Raw genomic sequence first — 14,843 nt, forward strand, 5'->3', positions numbered from 1 at the left:
AGCAGTGTTATAAAGAGAAAACCATAAGGGGAGGAAAAGATAGTAACGCATGTAAATGTTTTAGTATTTGAAGATTTTACCTCGATGATGGTCTCCTCTTTCGGGGCAAGGTTTTTCTCTACATCCTCCTTCAGTCGCCTCAGCATCATGGGCTTCAAGATAGCTTGGAGTTTTTGAACCTACAACAACAACAAAAGATGAATGTTAGGGAGCAAAATGAGATCAACCAGTTCCAGATCACAATATTTGCAGACATTTCCTGTCATAATTTCAACAAAATCAGAAATTGACAAGATTAATAACCCAACCAAAAACACCCGAGAAGTCGTCTTTATTATTCTGAAAATGGAGATTTGTCTGCACAGTCTATTGCAGACCTAGTTGGTATTTCACACCATGAATGCGCACACACAGTTGAAAAGCATTGCTCAAGTCTCACCTGCTCCTCGGTCTTGAGGTCTCCAAATTCAGTCATAAATGTCTGCTCAGAGGGGAATCTCTCTGGCTCCAAAAAGTTGAGTAAGCTGAAAAGCTCCTCCACAGTGTTCTGGAGGGGAGTTCCTGTCAACAACACTTTGTGCTCCTGTCGAGAGAGGAAGAGACGGGAACAGATATTTAGAGACCAAAAATGGAAATCAGGATGTGCACTGGGACTTCAGCATCAAAACAAGGAAGCAACAAGAATGTGTGCCAAAATACACTGGGTATTTATAAAAGTGGATTTAATATTAACTTTATAACATACATACATGATCAGATTAAACATTTTGATCATTGTGCTGCAATAAATCAATGAAAGAAAAACATCTGTCCCCACTTAAGAATGGGCTTACAGCTAGAATGCAGATAAACTGTAATCTTGAGTGAGAAGAAGCTGTACACTCACCATGTCCATCATTTTGAGTCCTTCCAGTAGCTTGCAGTTCCGGTTTTTAAGGCGGTGGGCTTCGTCGATGACCACACAGCGCCACGGGATGCTGCGGAGCTCGGGGCAGTCGGCCAAGATCATCTCGAAGGTGGTGATTACAGCGTGAAACCGATACGCTCCCTTTATTACTTTACCCTGAAACAAAAAGATGTGATGAAATCGGTAAATACAGCTCAAACTACACGAGTGGGTCGTCAGACATTTACCTGTGCGTCTCTGTAGTACATCTCGTAGGCCTGGATGGTCTTCCTACTGGCCTGGCTGCCGTGGTAAACGATGGCGTTCAGTTCGGTCCAGGTCCTGAACTCTCGCTCCCAGTTGGGGATGGTGGAGAGCGGCGCGATCACCAAGAACGGCCCCTCGATGTTCTTCATGTAGATCTCGTAGAGAAACGTAATGGACTGGATGGTTTTTCCAAGGCCCATCTCGTCAGCCAAGATACAGTTACGTCTACAGGAAAAAACAGAAGAGATTGAAGTATAAAAACATGCAACTTTTCTGCGGTTTATTGAGAGGTAAAGCCAAACCGCAAATGTATTTATTTTTTCAAACTTTCAAAAGATAGCGAGCAAGTTTCCTATTGGGCTATTAATGTGGATTTTCCAAAGAGGTGGAGTGGTCTGTTTTCCACTTTAGTGATCTAATGCTTCAAATCTTTCACAGCTGCGGTCTGATAATTTGGCATATTTGGAGACTTTTCTCAACATCGAGCCTCGATTGTTTGAATTATATTGAAAACAAAAGCCTACACCAAAGACTTAAGTCAAAGAGTTTTTAAAATAAGTGCAAAACAAAAAGTCAAAAGGTCAAAATTAGGGGGAAAAGGGCTTTAATTTGAATCACAGACTATGGCTATTGCAAGAAAAAAAATAAAATCCTTCACAACTACAGAAGTAATTTCTATTAGTAGAAATACGTGCACCAAAGACTGAGACCCAGTCATCTAAATCATCATCATTCTAGTGCAGTAACTATGTGCAAAGCTCAGATGGCACCAGTGGGTAAACGTAATGCCTATTGCCCTGCTTGTCCAGTTAATGTCCTCTTTATTGGCCACTTAGCTCTATTATAACGGACGTGATGAGCAGAGCAGTGGGACACAGGAAGACTGGAGGCCCATGCAGACTTGATAAAAGTGGGACTTACGAGTTGTACCAGTTGAAGGTGAGCCAGTTGAGGCCTTCGAGCTGGTACTCCCTGAGTGCGTTGCCGTTCCTGTAGTCTCTCGAGCCCTCCAGCTGTTTCCAGTCGGCTGCGTGGGGCCGATCCTTCAGAACGAAACAGAGACGTTAGAGCGCGTGACAGTGGAGACTACTTCTATCAAAATGGAGTTCAGCTTGTTTTGATTGAGGAAAACATGTTGAATGAAATGTTTATCTCTAAAGACGGGCGCAATAGCTGATGAACAAACTAGAGCATGCGTCATCTTCAGCTAAATACCTCACGTTTGATTTCGTAATTTTTGATGAACGGATTTGATAACAAAAGACAAAAGCTCAAATTCCTTTTCCTATTCATTGACAGGAATGAAACCCATTACATCAAGGTGCTTTATATTGTGATACATTGTTTTTCATATGCTTAACCTCTTAACCCCCACCTGAACCAAGCACATTTTCTGCAGTGTCCCAAATCTACAAGCTTCTTGAACAAAAACGAGGATGAAAAAAAAAAGAAAAAAAAAGCAACAGCAAAAGAGCGACGGAAAAACAATGAAAAAGTGAGGAAAAGGCAAAAAAAAGCCACAGAAGAGTGACAAACAACAAAAAAGTCCCGATCAGTTTTGTAGGTTTTAGCTTTCAAATGAGATGTTACTCTGGCCTATAGGCTGTGAGCACCAGTCAAGAAGCTTTGAGATTTGGGTAAAGCTGAACTGAAGCAAATGTGCTCGGTTAAAGCAGCACTAAGAAACTCATGTCCCAAGAGGCCATAAGCGCCACTGCAGGTGTCATCGCATGTTGCGTTCATTTACTCATTGTCCGTGAGAGTAAATACTACTTTTTCACTCAAACGTGGCTGTAAATACTGTTTAGGTGGCACTAGCCAGCTGCTAGCTTTGCGCGTTAGCCTCTTAGGTTCTTCTACGTGATTCCATTAGTGTGTATTGTGCCCCGACCCGGAGGCAGCGAAGTTGCAATTGTGGTTTTCTGGCCAGAGACACCAGGGGGAGATGAAAGACCCCCCCCCCCAATCATCCCATTAACACTTGTATTGCCCCCAGAGGGACTATGAAAAGGGTTTATTAAGGTAAACAAGTTAAAGTACTGCTTTAAGGCAGGGGTTAACAAATTAAAGTTTAGGCTGTGTTTAGGCTGTGAGAAAATAAAATATCCTGACTTCATGAGGTCGCCTGTATAAAACGTAACCCTTAAATTTAGGTCTTTGTAAACTGAAAAATGAAATGTGTGTGATTCTTTAGCAGTTTATAACCTCATATTCAGTCTCTTCCTAAAAGTAAATAGTCCTGGACATGTGTAATACTGCAGTGCTGTACAGTCAGAGTACCGATGCAGAGAACGTAGAATAATATTGAAAAAGAGGCCAGGCAGAGAACATGGATAACAGACTTGTATAGATTTACTTGGTGGCTGCACAGCCCATTTTGGAGGCCACGCTATCGACAGTGCCAAATCTAAAATGGCCCTCAAGTCGTGCCTTTGAAGGAGCACTTCTGACACGAGTCTTGAGGAGAAACAGTAGGCAGTACTTAAATAGATGGACTCAGAGGGAGAAAAGAGTGATGCAGGCAGCGACCACAGCCAGTCAGCTGCTTCTGTTCAGCATTAAACACACTGTTAGTGGTTTGGCCCGGGACACGGGAGCAGGGCGTGTGTGTGCGCGCGCGAGGAGGCTGCACCGCCGCAAGAACGTGGCCCTGTGGAGAGCAGTTAAAGACGCAGTAAATCTGGGGGAGGAAAGGCAGGCAGCAGGCCAAAGCACACAAACACACACCTCCTGCCCCGCTCAGACCGTCCCGGAGACAGATAGCGCCAGAGACACCCGCGGGACTCACCACTCTCTTCGTGTTGGGTGTGCGTGCGGCGATTCGCTCATATTCCTCTATTTTGGACAGGTCGATGTCAGCCTTCAGCTCCCAAGTGGAGTCTTCGTAAGGCAAGCTGCACCATTTCACCAAATACAAGGTCACCAACTGCGCACACACAAACGCACACATGTACAATCAGCACCAGGGGCATCTTTGGTTCGAGAATAAGAGAGACGACTGTAAAGCCATGAATGATGACTGAGGGAGATCAAAGCACCTCTCCATTCTCGTCTGTGCTCTCGGAAACGTCCAAGACACGGTCTACTTCCACGTAGTCCGGGTTAAAAGGCTCATCATCCATCTACAAAAGGAAAAAAAGAGAGGGCTTTTACTGCTCCGAGCATCAAGAGGGTTTTTATGCGCTTCAAAATTTCAGATTTGTTGCATAAAACTAAAAAGGAAAGGCAAGAGTGCTTCCCTCGTGCCTTTCCTGGGCAGTGCGTGGGGGTCAGGGTCCCGGGGAGAGGGTAATTGCGGGTGAGTGCGCGGGGCTTACCTCGGTTATGAAGTTGTTGAGTTGCTGCTTGGCCCTGAACCTCTTCACCTTCTGCTGTATCCTCTTATCCTTCTCCAGCTCCTCCATGTCCGCCCAGCGACAGTGCAGGTACGAACTGGGACAGACAGACAGGCAGTTCATTACATTCAAGTTCTCAAGTGGATTTCATTCATTTTATCCATTAGTCATTTTAAAACTTTCAACCAACTATATTGTACATTCCTGCAGGAACTTGGCACAAAATCATTACATATACAATAAAATAAGAATAATACAATGATAATGTTTTGTAGGAGCGCTTTTCATTAAGCTTCTAAAAACTGCATTGATAGATTGAGAGTGACCACTAAGCAAAGCCTTCTCCAGCACATCCCAAAGATTCTTAAAGGGGTACAGATCTGGACTCATGTGAAAATTATGTTTCATTCTCCACTCTTTCCCAATGTGAACACACTGAATCCTGGCATCTCAGAATGTGCTCGTGCCATCAGGGGGAAAAAAGAAACCCATTGGTGGAATAACCTGGTTATTCAGGATGTTCAGGTCGTCAGCTGATCTCATTCTTTGGGCTTAAAGTGTTGCTGAACCTAAGCCTGGGCAACTGCAGAAAACCCTGATCAAAACAATTATTTAAATCCAGGTGAAAACTTTCTTTTTTGGCTGTGCAGTAAGAGAGGCCTGTTCCTTTAAATCCATGTGCAGGTTTTGTTTTTCGGTCAGGCTGTGCAGTAATAATAATCAAATTTCCCTTCAGTTCCTTTAAGTGCAGACCAAACAGCCGAGTACAGACGCCTGAGTGAACGCAGCTATGGGGCCTTAAAGGAATAGGCCGCTGTTTTGAAATACTGAGATATGTTCTTACCTTAGCTTAGATGAGTTGATGCGTAGCTGTCTGTTTACGTGACTGAGGGCGCGGGCGCGTAAAGACCAGAGCACAGACAGCGTTAGCATATAGCCTCTTCTCATCAATGGATCCAAGCGGAGGTGAAGTTAGAAGCGACCAAGCTCTTCTACGTTTTCCATGTTTAAATATGGTCACATGAGCCTTTACAAGATCAAAGTATAGTCACACAAATCATGTCGATTTTCTAAGCGGATAAAAGGGGAACTATATTGCAATATAGTAGTATAGGCGTAGTTATATACACCACTATATTGCTTCGAAAATCAGGAAAAAATATATTGCTTAGAAAATCAACATGTTTAATTTTGTGTGACGAGACTTGGATCGTGGAACTACTCACAAAACTATTTGAATGAGGAAAACGTGGAAGAGCTTGGTCGCTTCTAACATCACCCCCGATAGAGGAGAGGAGGAGAGGCTAAATGCTAACATGTTCAGTGTTTTGCGAGACTGAGCGCACGCGTTAAGACCAGACAGGTACACATCAAGTCATCTAAGCTCAGATAAGAACATTTTCAGTATGCAAAAACAGTGGCCTGTTCCTTTAAATCCATGTGCAGGTTTGTGTCAGGCTGTGCAGTAATAATAATAATAATCAGCAACATTCTTAAAATTTCCCTTCAGTCCCTTTAGGTGCAGACCAGAATTAACACAGCTGTGGGGCCTTAAGCTTTAAATTGCAATACATCACGATATTCTGGAATTTGTTTAAATTTGCATGCTCCATCTAATGTGCAAATGTCCTTTTATCCTTTGGACCTTGGACAACAGTTGAGTGGAAGAGACGGTAGACTTATAGTATGGTTTATAATGAGTTATTTTTACATTTGCAGCCTAAAAAGTGTAAAAAGGGGTTTCGAGCTTTTCACACTTCCGTACTTGTGGCCACAGCAGTGAAAGCTGAATAGAGGACAAGCAGAAGAGATGACAAGCTGTGAAAGACAATAAAAAGGTAGAGAGAGAGAAAAAAAAAAAAGTGTTACTCACAAGCCCTTGAACTTGACGTAGAACTCCTCCATCTCCACTTCTTCACCAGAATCAAGCTGCGAGGAGAAAACACTCAGTCAATTGCTGCAAAGTATAGCGGTGCAGTGGTGAAAGAGCAGGGCGACCTATTGTTACGCACGGGCGATGATGTTGATTTTACCCACGAGAGCCGGCAGTTCAGCCTCGATATGCACCCGAGCACTCGACTGTTGTATTCACATGTCAATCTCTCAGACTCTGACACTTTTCTTTCCGTCCTTCGTTAGATGTTGTGTGAAAATATGTTAAAAGCACTGTGTAAATGATTCGGTTTTGATGGCCTGACGTGCTCCTGTAATGTGAGTTTTTCTAGGCCTTTGTCAGCGCTAGGGTAATCCAATTTAAACCACCCTTTTTTGTTATTTGCAGAAGCACATTCCAAGTTGGATTACATAAAACATCTTTACTCCAACTAAAACTTCAAATCTTAAAATAAAATAGATCAATCTAATAAATTAGGGCTGTCAAAATTAACGCATCAACTCATTCACAACCAAAACAACTAATGCATTAATCATTCATTAACTGGAGATTAATTGCAGCAGCTTCTCAGACCCGACACCCCCCGTATCCCGAGCGCACGTCACTGCTGCCCACTTTCAGGAGCCGCACTAAAGTCACACAGTCAAATTTCTGCATGAAGTCCTTGGGTCGAGTCCAATGTTAGTGAGCGCAGGGCAGGTCACGCTGAACCCTGTGCGCAGCAGGGTGAATAAAGGCCGCATGTAAGTGCTTAAATGAGTAATCTGGCTAAAAATTTCACAAAACTACTTTACCGAACACAGGAAGATGCAGGTCTGGGTATCATTACCCGAGCAGCTTCCACTTGCCGAACATAGAGCCAATTATATGAATCAATGAATAGGCCATGCGCAAAATAAACCTACAGTCTGGTTCTGTAAGTTTACATGGAGTTAATCAGAGAATGTAATGCTTTTTTTTTTGCCCTCACCTTTAATACAATTCGGACGATATATGGACTGTATCAATAAATTTGAAAGTATCAGACACTTCTTGCGCGTTCACACCCTCCATTCATTATTTCTACAGTAACTCTCCAATACATACCACGCTGCTACTACTGCTGTAATGCCATGAATCATCAATCACGCAGAGGGCCTGAGGAAACGCTAGCTTGGCGTCTGGCGTAGCTAACGTTGTGGTTTTGGCCCAGCGCCAAGCCCGAGGTCAGCCCTGAATGGAGCTGTGAGAGGCTTGAGAGAGAGGGAGTAGGTGGGGGAGTGAGCCATCGGCAGCTGGCTTAGCGAAGGGAAAGTTGGCTGGCGATTGTGAATGTGCACGCGAGTTGGCTCCTGGACCGGCTTTTCTCCTTTTCTTTCTTAGAGCAACTCGCCGAAAACAAAGCCCAGACGGACACACGGCAGCAGTCAATGAGCGGCAGACAGCTCCAGGCGCACGCTCTTGAAATACTAGAAGTCTTGTCTCCGTTTTCCCAGTGAATGCACGCTGTCTGCGCCGCACTGTGTAATCTGCTTAGGCCAGCTGTGGAGCGGCTAATCACATGACGTAAACTGTGACTCGACCCGCTCTGGATCTCGCTGTGGTTGTGGTTGTGACTCACCTGTTTCTTGGAGGTGCGCCTGCTCATAATCTTCTCCACAACCGGACCCTCCGCCTCGGCAAAGTCCTGGGAAAGAATAGAACACTTCAGTAAAGCATTCAATCACATCTAAACTCAATTACATAGACTTGGAAACGAAAGCTATTTTTGCAATAACCTATGCGGCTTTCTCCAGTTTCATTTTCATTGTGTCATATTCAAAGTCAATGCATTAAAAACCAATAGACCAGTCTTGCACACTAACATGCAGCGTACACTCTGGAAAAGGGGTAATTACAAGCCTATAGTCCGAAATTGCCCACTATTCATCCTTCTAAAGTAAGCACTATCATCAACTCTTTAAATCACACCTTAATAGAAATTACTATTACTACTGCGACAGTAATAGCCAGTGGTATCCCTCCCCCAGATATTATTCTATCAAACAAACCTGCTGCTGGGAGGAGGGAGACTTTGGTGCAGGGGAATCGTCTCCGCTCTCGCCATCGTCTGAAATCTTGAACTCGAGATCCTCTGTGTATCGTTTCCGCTTAACCTGACGACTGGAGCGGCGTTTCTGCGGGGGAAAGTCACAAAAAACATTATGCTTAAAGTGTACTAAGAAGCCTTAAATTGCAGTTTAAGATTTGTATACAATAGTCCTAAGCAAAAGCATCAAAACCAGATGCACAGGTGTTTAATTTTGCGTTTACTGAAGGTTCTGAGAGGGAAAACAAAAGTAGGTTAAAGTTTTACACATTAGTCTTCCATGTGTTGCCATATTGACTTTGCCGGGTTGAAAATGTTGCCAAAAAAGAAATGCAGTGAGGAAAACCTGCTGCATGACTATTTTACAATGGCAAATCAGGGCATTGCGTTGTGCTTCAACATAAAACGTGACCCAACATTGTCCTTTCTGAATCTTAAAGACAAAGCAAAACCTGAAAAGTTGCTGATGGAGCGCAATTGTCAGTAAAGTAAATTTGGCAGCGAGTCAGTTTGGTCTGTCAACAGAGCAGTTTAAAAGACAAACAGCAGATGTCTTGCAGAAGGGACAAATTGTATTTCAGAACACTGTGGATAGGCGTAGATAAGCTCTATAAAAAGGTCAAAAGCCGGGACACACATCGAGAGTATTGCGAATATGACAGCTTCAATTTTAAAACAGATTTCACAGGCCTGTCCAACATTTGGTCTATTACAGTTTCTTTTCAGTATAGGATAGTGGTTCTCTGTGTGCCACGAGTCGCAAACCACTGGCTGTACTTCGGTTCTGAACTGATGTGACCTTCATCTAAGCCTGGTGGAACTTGGACAGTCAGTATTAATAAGGTGGCTCCTGCAGACGGATTCCTTCTGGATTTATATTCTTTAAAGGGTCTAGATGCAAGTTGGTCATTTTTATAGTCACTACTGCCACCTCAGGCCTTACGTGTAACTGCACCTTCCATATTAAGCTCGTGCATGACGGCACTTCGGACTGAAGTAACAACTTTTTGAGTGACAGTGCAGGGTTTAAGAGGCAGTTGTGGTAAATAGGTCTGGGCTCATTCTACACCTTATGTAGGGGGAGGAAAATACATCCTTTTAGCATTTTTAAACATTTTTCTGTAATGCTTCTTTTTACAGAATATGATTGTATATATAGAATTGTAAATAGTTGTATAATTTTATTGAAATGTAATCATAGTACTTCTATATGGTTATTACTGTTCTTGTATTTTGAAATGCAGTTCATAGGATGTACTGCATTAACTGAGTTCCAGCTTCTTTGGTGCATGTGACCACCAATTACTGGTTAAAAGCTGCATCCTGATAAAGCTCTCGAGCTTGCACTGACGAAGACCCACAAGGGCCGAGTTTTAATTAAATGGCCATGCTACAATAAAGGCCTTTTAACCATTGATTTTCTTTTGAGTGCCTCAGTTTTGTAGCTTTTTAAAGTTATATTTTGATCCCTGCACTGAAGAGCACCAAAGCTACATCTTTTGAAAGAACCAGGATATACAAGTAGCACTCCATGTTTTAGTTTGATTAATAAGGTGATATTTGGTGAGAACTGTTGGTAAAAGATTTATAAACTTACAAGGACCCATTTTGGGACACTTGTAAACACTCATAAACTTGCAAATGCCATCAAAGGGGGAACCTGCTCAATACCTGCACACCATCGTCATCCTCCTCCTCCACCACAGGTGAGGGGGGCGGGGACTTGACTTCCACCTCGTCGAAGCCCGTCGACTCCCTCTTCCTCTTGGATTCCTTCTTAGCAGCACTGGCCCCTCCTCCTTCTGTCTCCACCTTCTTACTGGTGCTAGAGGAAAAAAAACACCAAAAAGATTTTAATCCATGATAAAGGCATATGGAAAGTACACAACTCTTGTCCGCTCCGAGTTTGGGGGGCTAGAGTGTGTGTGTGTGTATGTGTGTATCTGTCCCAGGGCGGCCGCCATGTTTGATTTACCCATTTAGAAGTCATTAGTGTGCCCGAGGCTTTGGCGCACAGGGGGTTAATATGATGAAAGGCAGCGAGGGGGCGGGGGCAGTGAGATGGAGTGATATAACCGGAGAGAGAGAGGAAGAGCGTCAAGAGAAACAGACACTGGAAAAAAGAGGAGAGCAGGGGGAGAGGTTTTTGCAGAGAGGGCCCCAAGGCTTCCTCTAATCTCTGGCATGGAGACGGAGAGAAGAGAGAAAGCTGCTCCATCCACACTTTAACACACGCTGCTGCTAAGAACAATGATCCTTCAATGAAGAGCACAACAGGAGATCTCACAAACACAAAATGACAGAAAACTAAACTCGTTATGTGCTCACTGCAACTAAACTGACAGGAAGTTTGGGAAGTTTCTCACCCCAGACCACGATACAGAAGGGCAAGTGGATTGTTAGCGCACAAGCAGTTCAATAGTTGATTTAATTCAATCCCAACAACATATTCCAGCAACTCCTATTTTTCACCTTTATTGAATGACCAGAGCACAACAGGTAGTCTATCGCACACAACTCGACCAGTCTGTGTTTGAGCAGGAGTTAAGGGAACGTCCAAGATGGCAAAACACACAGTTCCCTTATGGAAACAACTATGAACTCTATTGTATAATGTCACACAAAACTGGAACTGCCATTTATCACAAGCAGGCTGGAGTAACACTACTGTGCCAGGGCATTCTGCAAATTACTGCTTTATTACAACATCAGGTCACTTTCATTGAGGATATACTGAACACTTGGGAGTAAAGCAGCCAAGATGTGACTGATAAGTGAGCAGATTCTACAGCTTGTGCTTCAAGTAAATTGCTGTAATGCTACAGCATAGATGACAAGGAATGACTCATTTTGATCCATCATGACCAAGACATGAAGTACTAGTAAAGTTAGTTGCTAGACGAGTAGATTGAACAGTAAAACGGACACATCCAGGTTCAGTGCCGTCGTGTTTATGTCCCTCTCTGGGCCGTGCTCCACTGTGATGTCTCCGCCGCTCGCTCACTCGCACAGTCTCCCTCTTCCTCTCTCCCTCTCTGTCCCTGGGGCCCTTCTCCTTTCATCCTCACGCCAAGAGCAATCACCATCTCCGTGGTAACGGCTGGTCATGTGACCTGCACCTGTTCCTCTGGCTGGTCGCCACACGCTGGAGCCATCTGGCCACACACACACGCACACACACTTGTCTCCACTTGGCTGCCTCCGCTCTTCCTCCTGGCTTCTTCATGGCCTCGCTCCTTTCGCCGTCGCTCCATCAACTCTCTCCACTCTTTCATCCGCCATCTTTTATATTTTGTCTCTTCGGACAGATTACCATAAACTGCAGCTTTTCGGTTCAACTCATCGTGATAAAAGTCCAACTGTGAAGATGTGGTTCGCTGCGACGCAATAAATAATACTTTGCAGTGCACAGAATCTTTGTCACTTTGGGGTGTCAGAAATAGTAAAAAATAAAGGGAAAACTTTACAAAAACTGTGCTAACAAGTGTCCTAACAGTGCTCTAAAAAAGCGTCCATTCTAACCAAATAGCGACGCTAAACTTCTTGACCAAAAAACGTTGCCGTAGAAAAGTAGGTTAAAAGCTCAAATATTTTGTTGGACGGCTTTCAGCTTTGATTACAGCGCGCATTCACAGTGGCATCGTTTCATTGAGCTTCTGCAACGTCAAAACTGTTGCATTCACAGTTCACCAAGATTTTGAATAGATGATGGGAGACTGTGACCACTGGGCAAAGCCTTCTCCAGCACACCCCAAAGATTCTCAATGAGAGGAAGATCTGGACTCTGGCCAATCCGAAAGATGTTTCATGCTCCCTGAACCACTCTTTCCATTCCTGGCATTGTCTTCTTGGAATATGCCCGTGCCATTAGGGAAGAACAAATCCATTGATGAAATAACCTGGTCATTCAGGATGTTCAGGTTGTCAGCTGATCTCATTCTTTGGACACATTGTGTTGCTGAATCTAGGCTTGACCAAGCAACCACAAATCATAACAGTTAAATCCAGGTGCAACCTTTTTTTGGTCACGTAGTATGAAACTGGTCAACTTTCTATCACTGACCACCAGAAAACATCAGTAATGTTTTATCCCAACAATCAGAGACCACCAACAATGCAGACCTAACTAACTTTAGAACAAGCACATCCTGTAATACTGTAGTTTCTTATCGTATATAAAAACAAAACCGTGAAGACAGGCATATCCGGGGAATTCGGATTCAGTCAAATTTGAATTCAGTCAATGGGCACAACTACATTTTGTAAAGACAGTTTGGGGAGGATCCAACGTTAAAATAAGGTGTATAGACGCTCCGCCCTCGTCTCTTCGCCCCCACGCGTCACACACTCCACAGTTTGTTGGGACCTCATGCTTTGCACACACAGCTGTGGAGCACTGGGGAGATGCACTTTTCAGCCTCAACGGGTGACAGGAGAGGATCCAGGAAGTAGACATGGGGAGGGGTTGAAGTGAATGGGACAAAAAAAAAAAAAAAAAAAAGGAGGGAAAGGGTGGGGTTTGCACAGGACACCTGCTGCCATGATGAGTCATCCTGCTGAACCCCCATACACAAACACGGCTTTAGGCTTCTATACAAAACCATAACCAAATAAGGCAAGACCCGCAACCTCCGTCTTCAAAAAGTACTGCACGTTTTCTCTAAAGCAAGGTTGTCCGACTACTTTGTGTGTGTACAGCAAACAAATCAGCCAAACGCACACACCATGAAGAAAGGGTGTGGCAAAAGAGAGCAGGGCTATTTATAGATGTACTTCCACACACAAAGGTGGACCGAGAGGGAGAATGAGGAGGGGAAGGTCAAAGGATCGTGGTGAGCTGACTGGACATTTACACGCCAGTTTCTATGTTGTCCAACGCACACCTGCTGCAGCTCAAACCAGTGAAGAGGCTACTGTGGAGGACCTTTGCAACCCTGACAGGAGAGGCAAGGTTTTCTCTGGATATTTGGATTTTACAGATAATTCTGCAGCTAAAGATCCAAAACTCTCAAGATAATGGAACCAATTACCATTATAAATCCATTATATTTGGACGACGATATCAAAATCCCTTGGTTAAAATACACTTTCTACCTTGATATTATCTCGATATTACCCAGAGACACATCTCCCGGTTTTAAGCTGGGTCTAGTCAGGCGTACCTAGCTTTTGTGCACGTTTTAAGTTTATTGGGAAAAGCGGAGCACTGTGAGGAAACCCATTCAGATACGTGGGAGTGCAAGCAAACTCCACACAGAATACAGGACCTTCTAGCTTCACCAGTAACTCCTTTTTGCACTCCAGGGCTGTAAGGTTTATCAATATTGAATCACAATCGAGGTTTGACTACTGCTATAGCCTAACCACAAGAGGCCGAGGTTTTTGTTTTTCATTCTGTCTCTGGCATTTGAGTGATAGATGTTCACCACTCAGAATAGTCGATCTTTGCGATCTTAGGTTTAGCTGTAACAGGTAAAAGGTCTGAGTTTAAAGTGTTTAGATCGACGCTTGATGATTCTATTCAGAACTTATTTCAAGCGTGGCTGTCCTCCAGAGGTACTCTGAATGTCAGGGAAAGGTGGAAGGTTGTCTAACGTTCAGCCCTAGTGCACTGTATAGTATATTACCATATTATTACAAATAAAATGTGCACTGTAATATCGATCTGGGAAGGCTCTGGTGTAAATTGTTCCTGCACCTTTTGAAATGCTTTTTACTGGGATATTTACTGCTGATCACAGTCACAACCAAGTTTCCAAAAGAAATGGGCAAATGGACTGAACAATGGACTAGAGCAAATATGTTTTTAGAAATATTAATCTCTGTTTTGACGTAGCCATGTTTGTCAACAAGTATTGATAGAGCTGCTTCTTGTTGGCAAATGTGACACCCATAACGCCACATAATTTCAAGATTTCACAAGAGTCTGCAGTGCAAGATTAAACGCAGATGCATAATTTTATATATAATCAGAAAAGATTGTGATCTGGTTGGCCTGGCTAAGGACAATCTGTAGGATATCCTTACAAAGCATGGATTGCACATTGGGAGCTTCTTTGTAAACCTGTACCAAAAGTCAGAGTTTGAAGCAACTTCCTGATAAACAGAGTGAAGCGAAGAGCTGCAGTGTAGTGGTTTATTTGTTCGTAGAGTGGCAAACAGTGCGAAGGAAAACACTCTGATGTCGAGTACGGGCCACATGAAAAGTGCTCAGAAGCCTGTTGCAGCTGGGAGGCCTGGCTTCTCCTCCCACAAGAGGAAATCCGGCACAAATCCCCCCCCAAAACGCTGAGAACTAGCGCTAGTCGCTGGATTTAAACTTGCCTTCTTCTCACATGGTTTGGAAAGTGGGAAAAAGTCTCACAGTAAGCAAACGACACGCAACACTAAAGG

The 14,843-nt window shown here is 43.7% G+C and overlaps 1 protein-coding gene across 1 annotated transcript in view; it reads right to left on the reverse strand.

Moving 5' to 3' along the window:
• Window positions 1–14,843, reverse strand: part of chd7 (chromodomain helicase DNA binding protein 7) — a 67,404-nt gene that overhangs the window by 22,666 nt on the left and 29,895 nt on the right. The window contains exons 5-16 of the mRNA XM_079569042.1: window positions 10,122–10,275; window positions 8,413–8,538; window positions 7,983–8,048; window positions 6,362–6,417; window positions 4,471–4,585; window positions 4,192–4,275; window positions 3,942–4,079; window positions 2,075–2,196; window positions 1,135–1,378; window positions 887–1,063; window positions 440–583; window positions 81–179 (exon numbers count right to left, since the gene is read on the reverse strand). Coding sequence (XP_079425168.1) covers window positions 81–179; window positions 440–583; window positions 887–1,063; window positions 1,135–1,378; window positions 2,075–2,196; window positions 3,942–4,079; window positions 4,192–4,275; window positions 4,471–4,585; window positions 6,362–6,417; window positions 7,983–8,048; window positions 8,413–8,538; window positions 10,122–10,275 — 1,525 coding nt within the window. The remainder of the gene's footprint in view (window positions 1–80; window positions 180–439; window positions 584–886; window positions 1,064–1,134; window positions 1,379–2,074; window positions 2,197–3,941; window positions 4,080–4,191; window positions 4,276–4,470; window positions 4,586–6,361; window positions 6,418–7,982; window positions 8,049–8,412; window positions 8,539–10,121; window positions 10,276–14,843) is intronic.

The sequence above is a fragment of the Gobius niger genome (assembly GCF_951799975.1).
Source record: "Gobius niger genome assembly, chromosome: 13".
Taxonomy (NCBI): domain Eukaryota; kingdom Metazoa; phylum Chordata; class Actinopteri; order Gobiiformes; family Gobiidae; genus Gobius; species Gobius niger.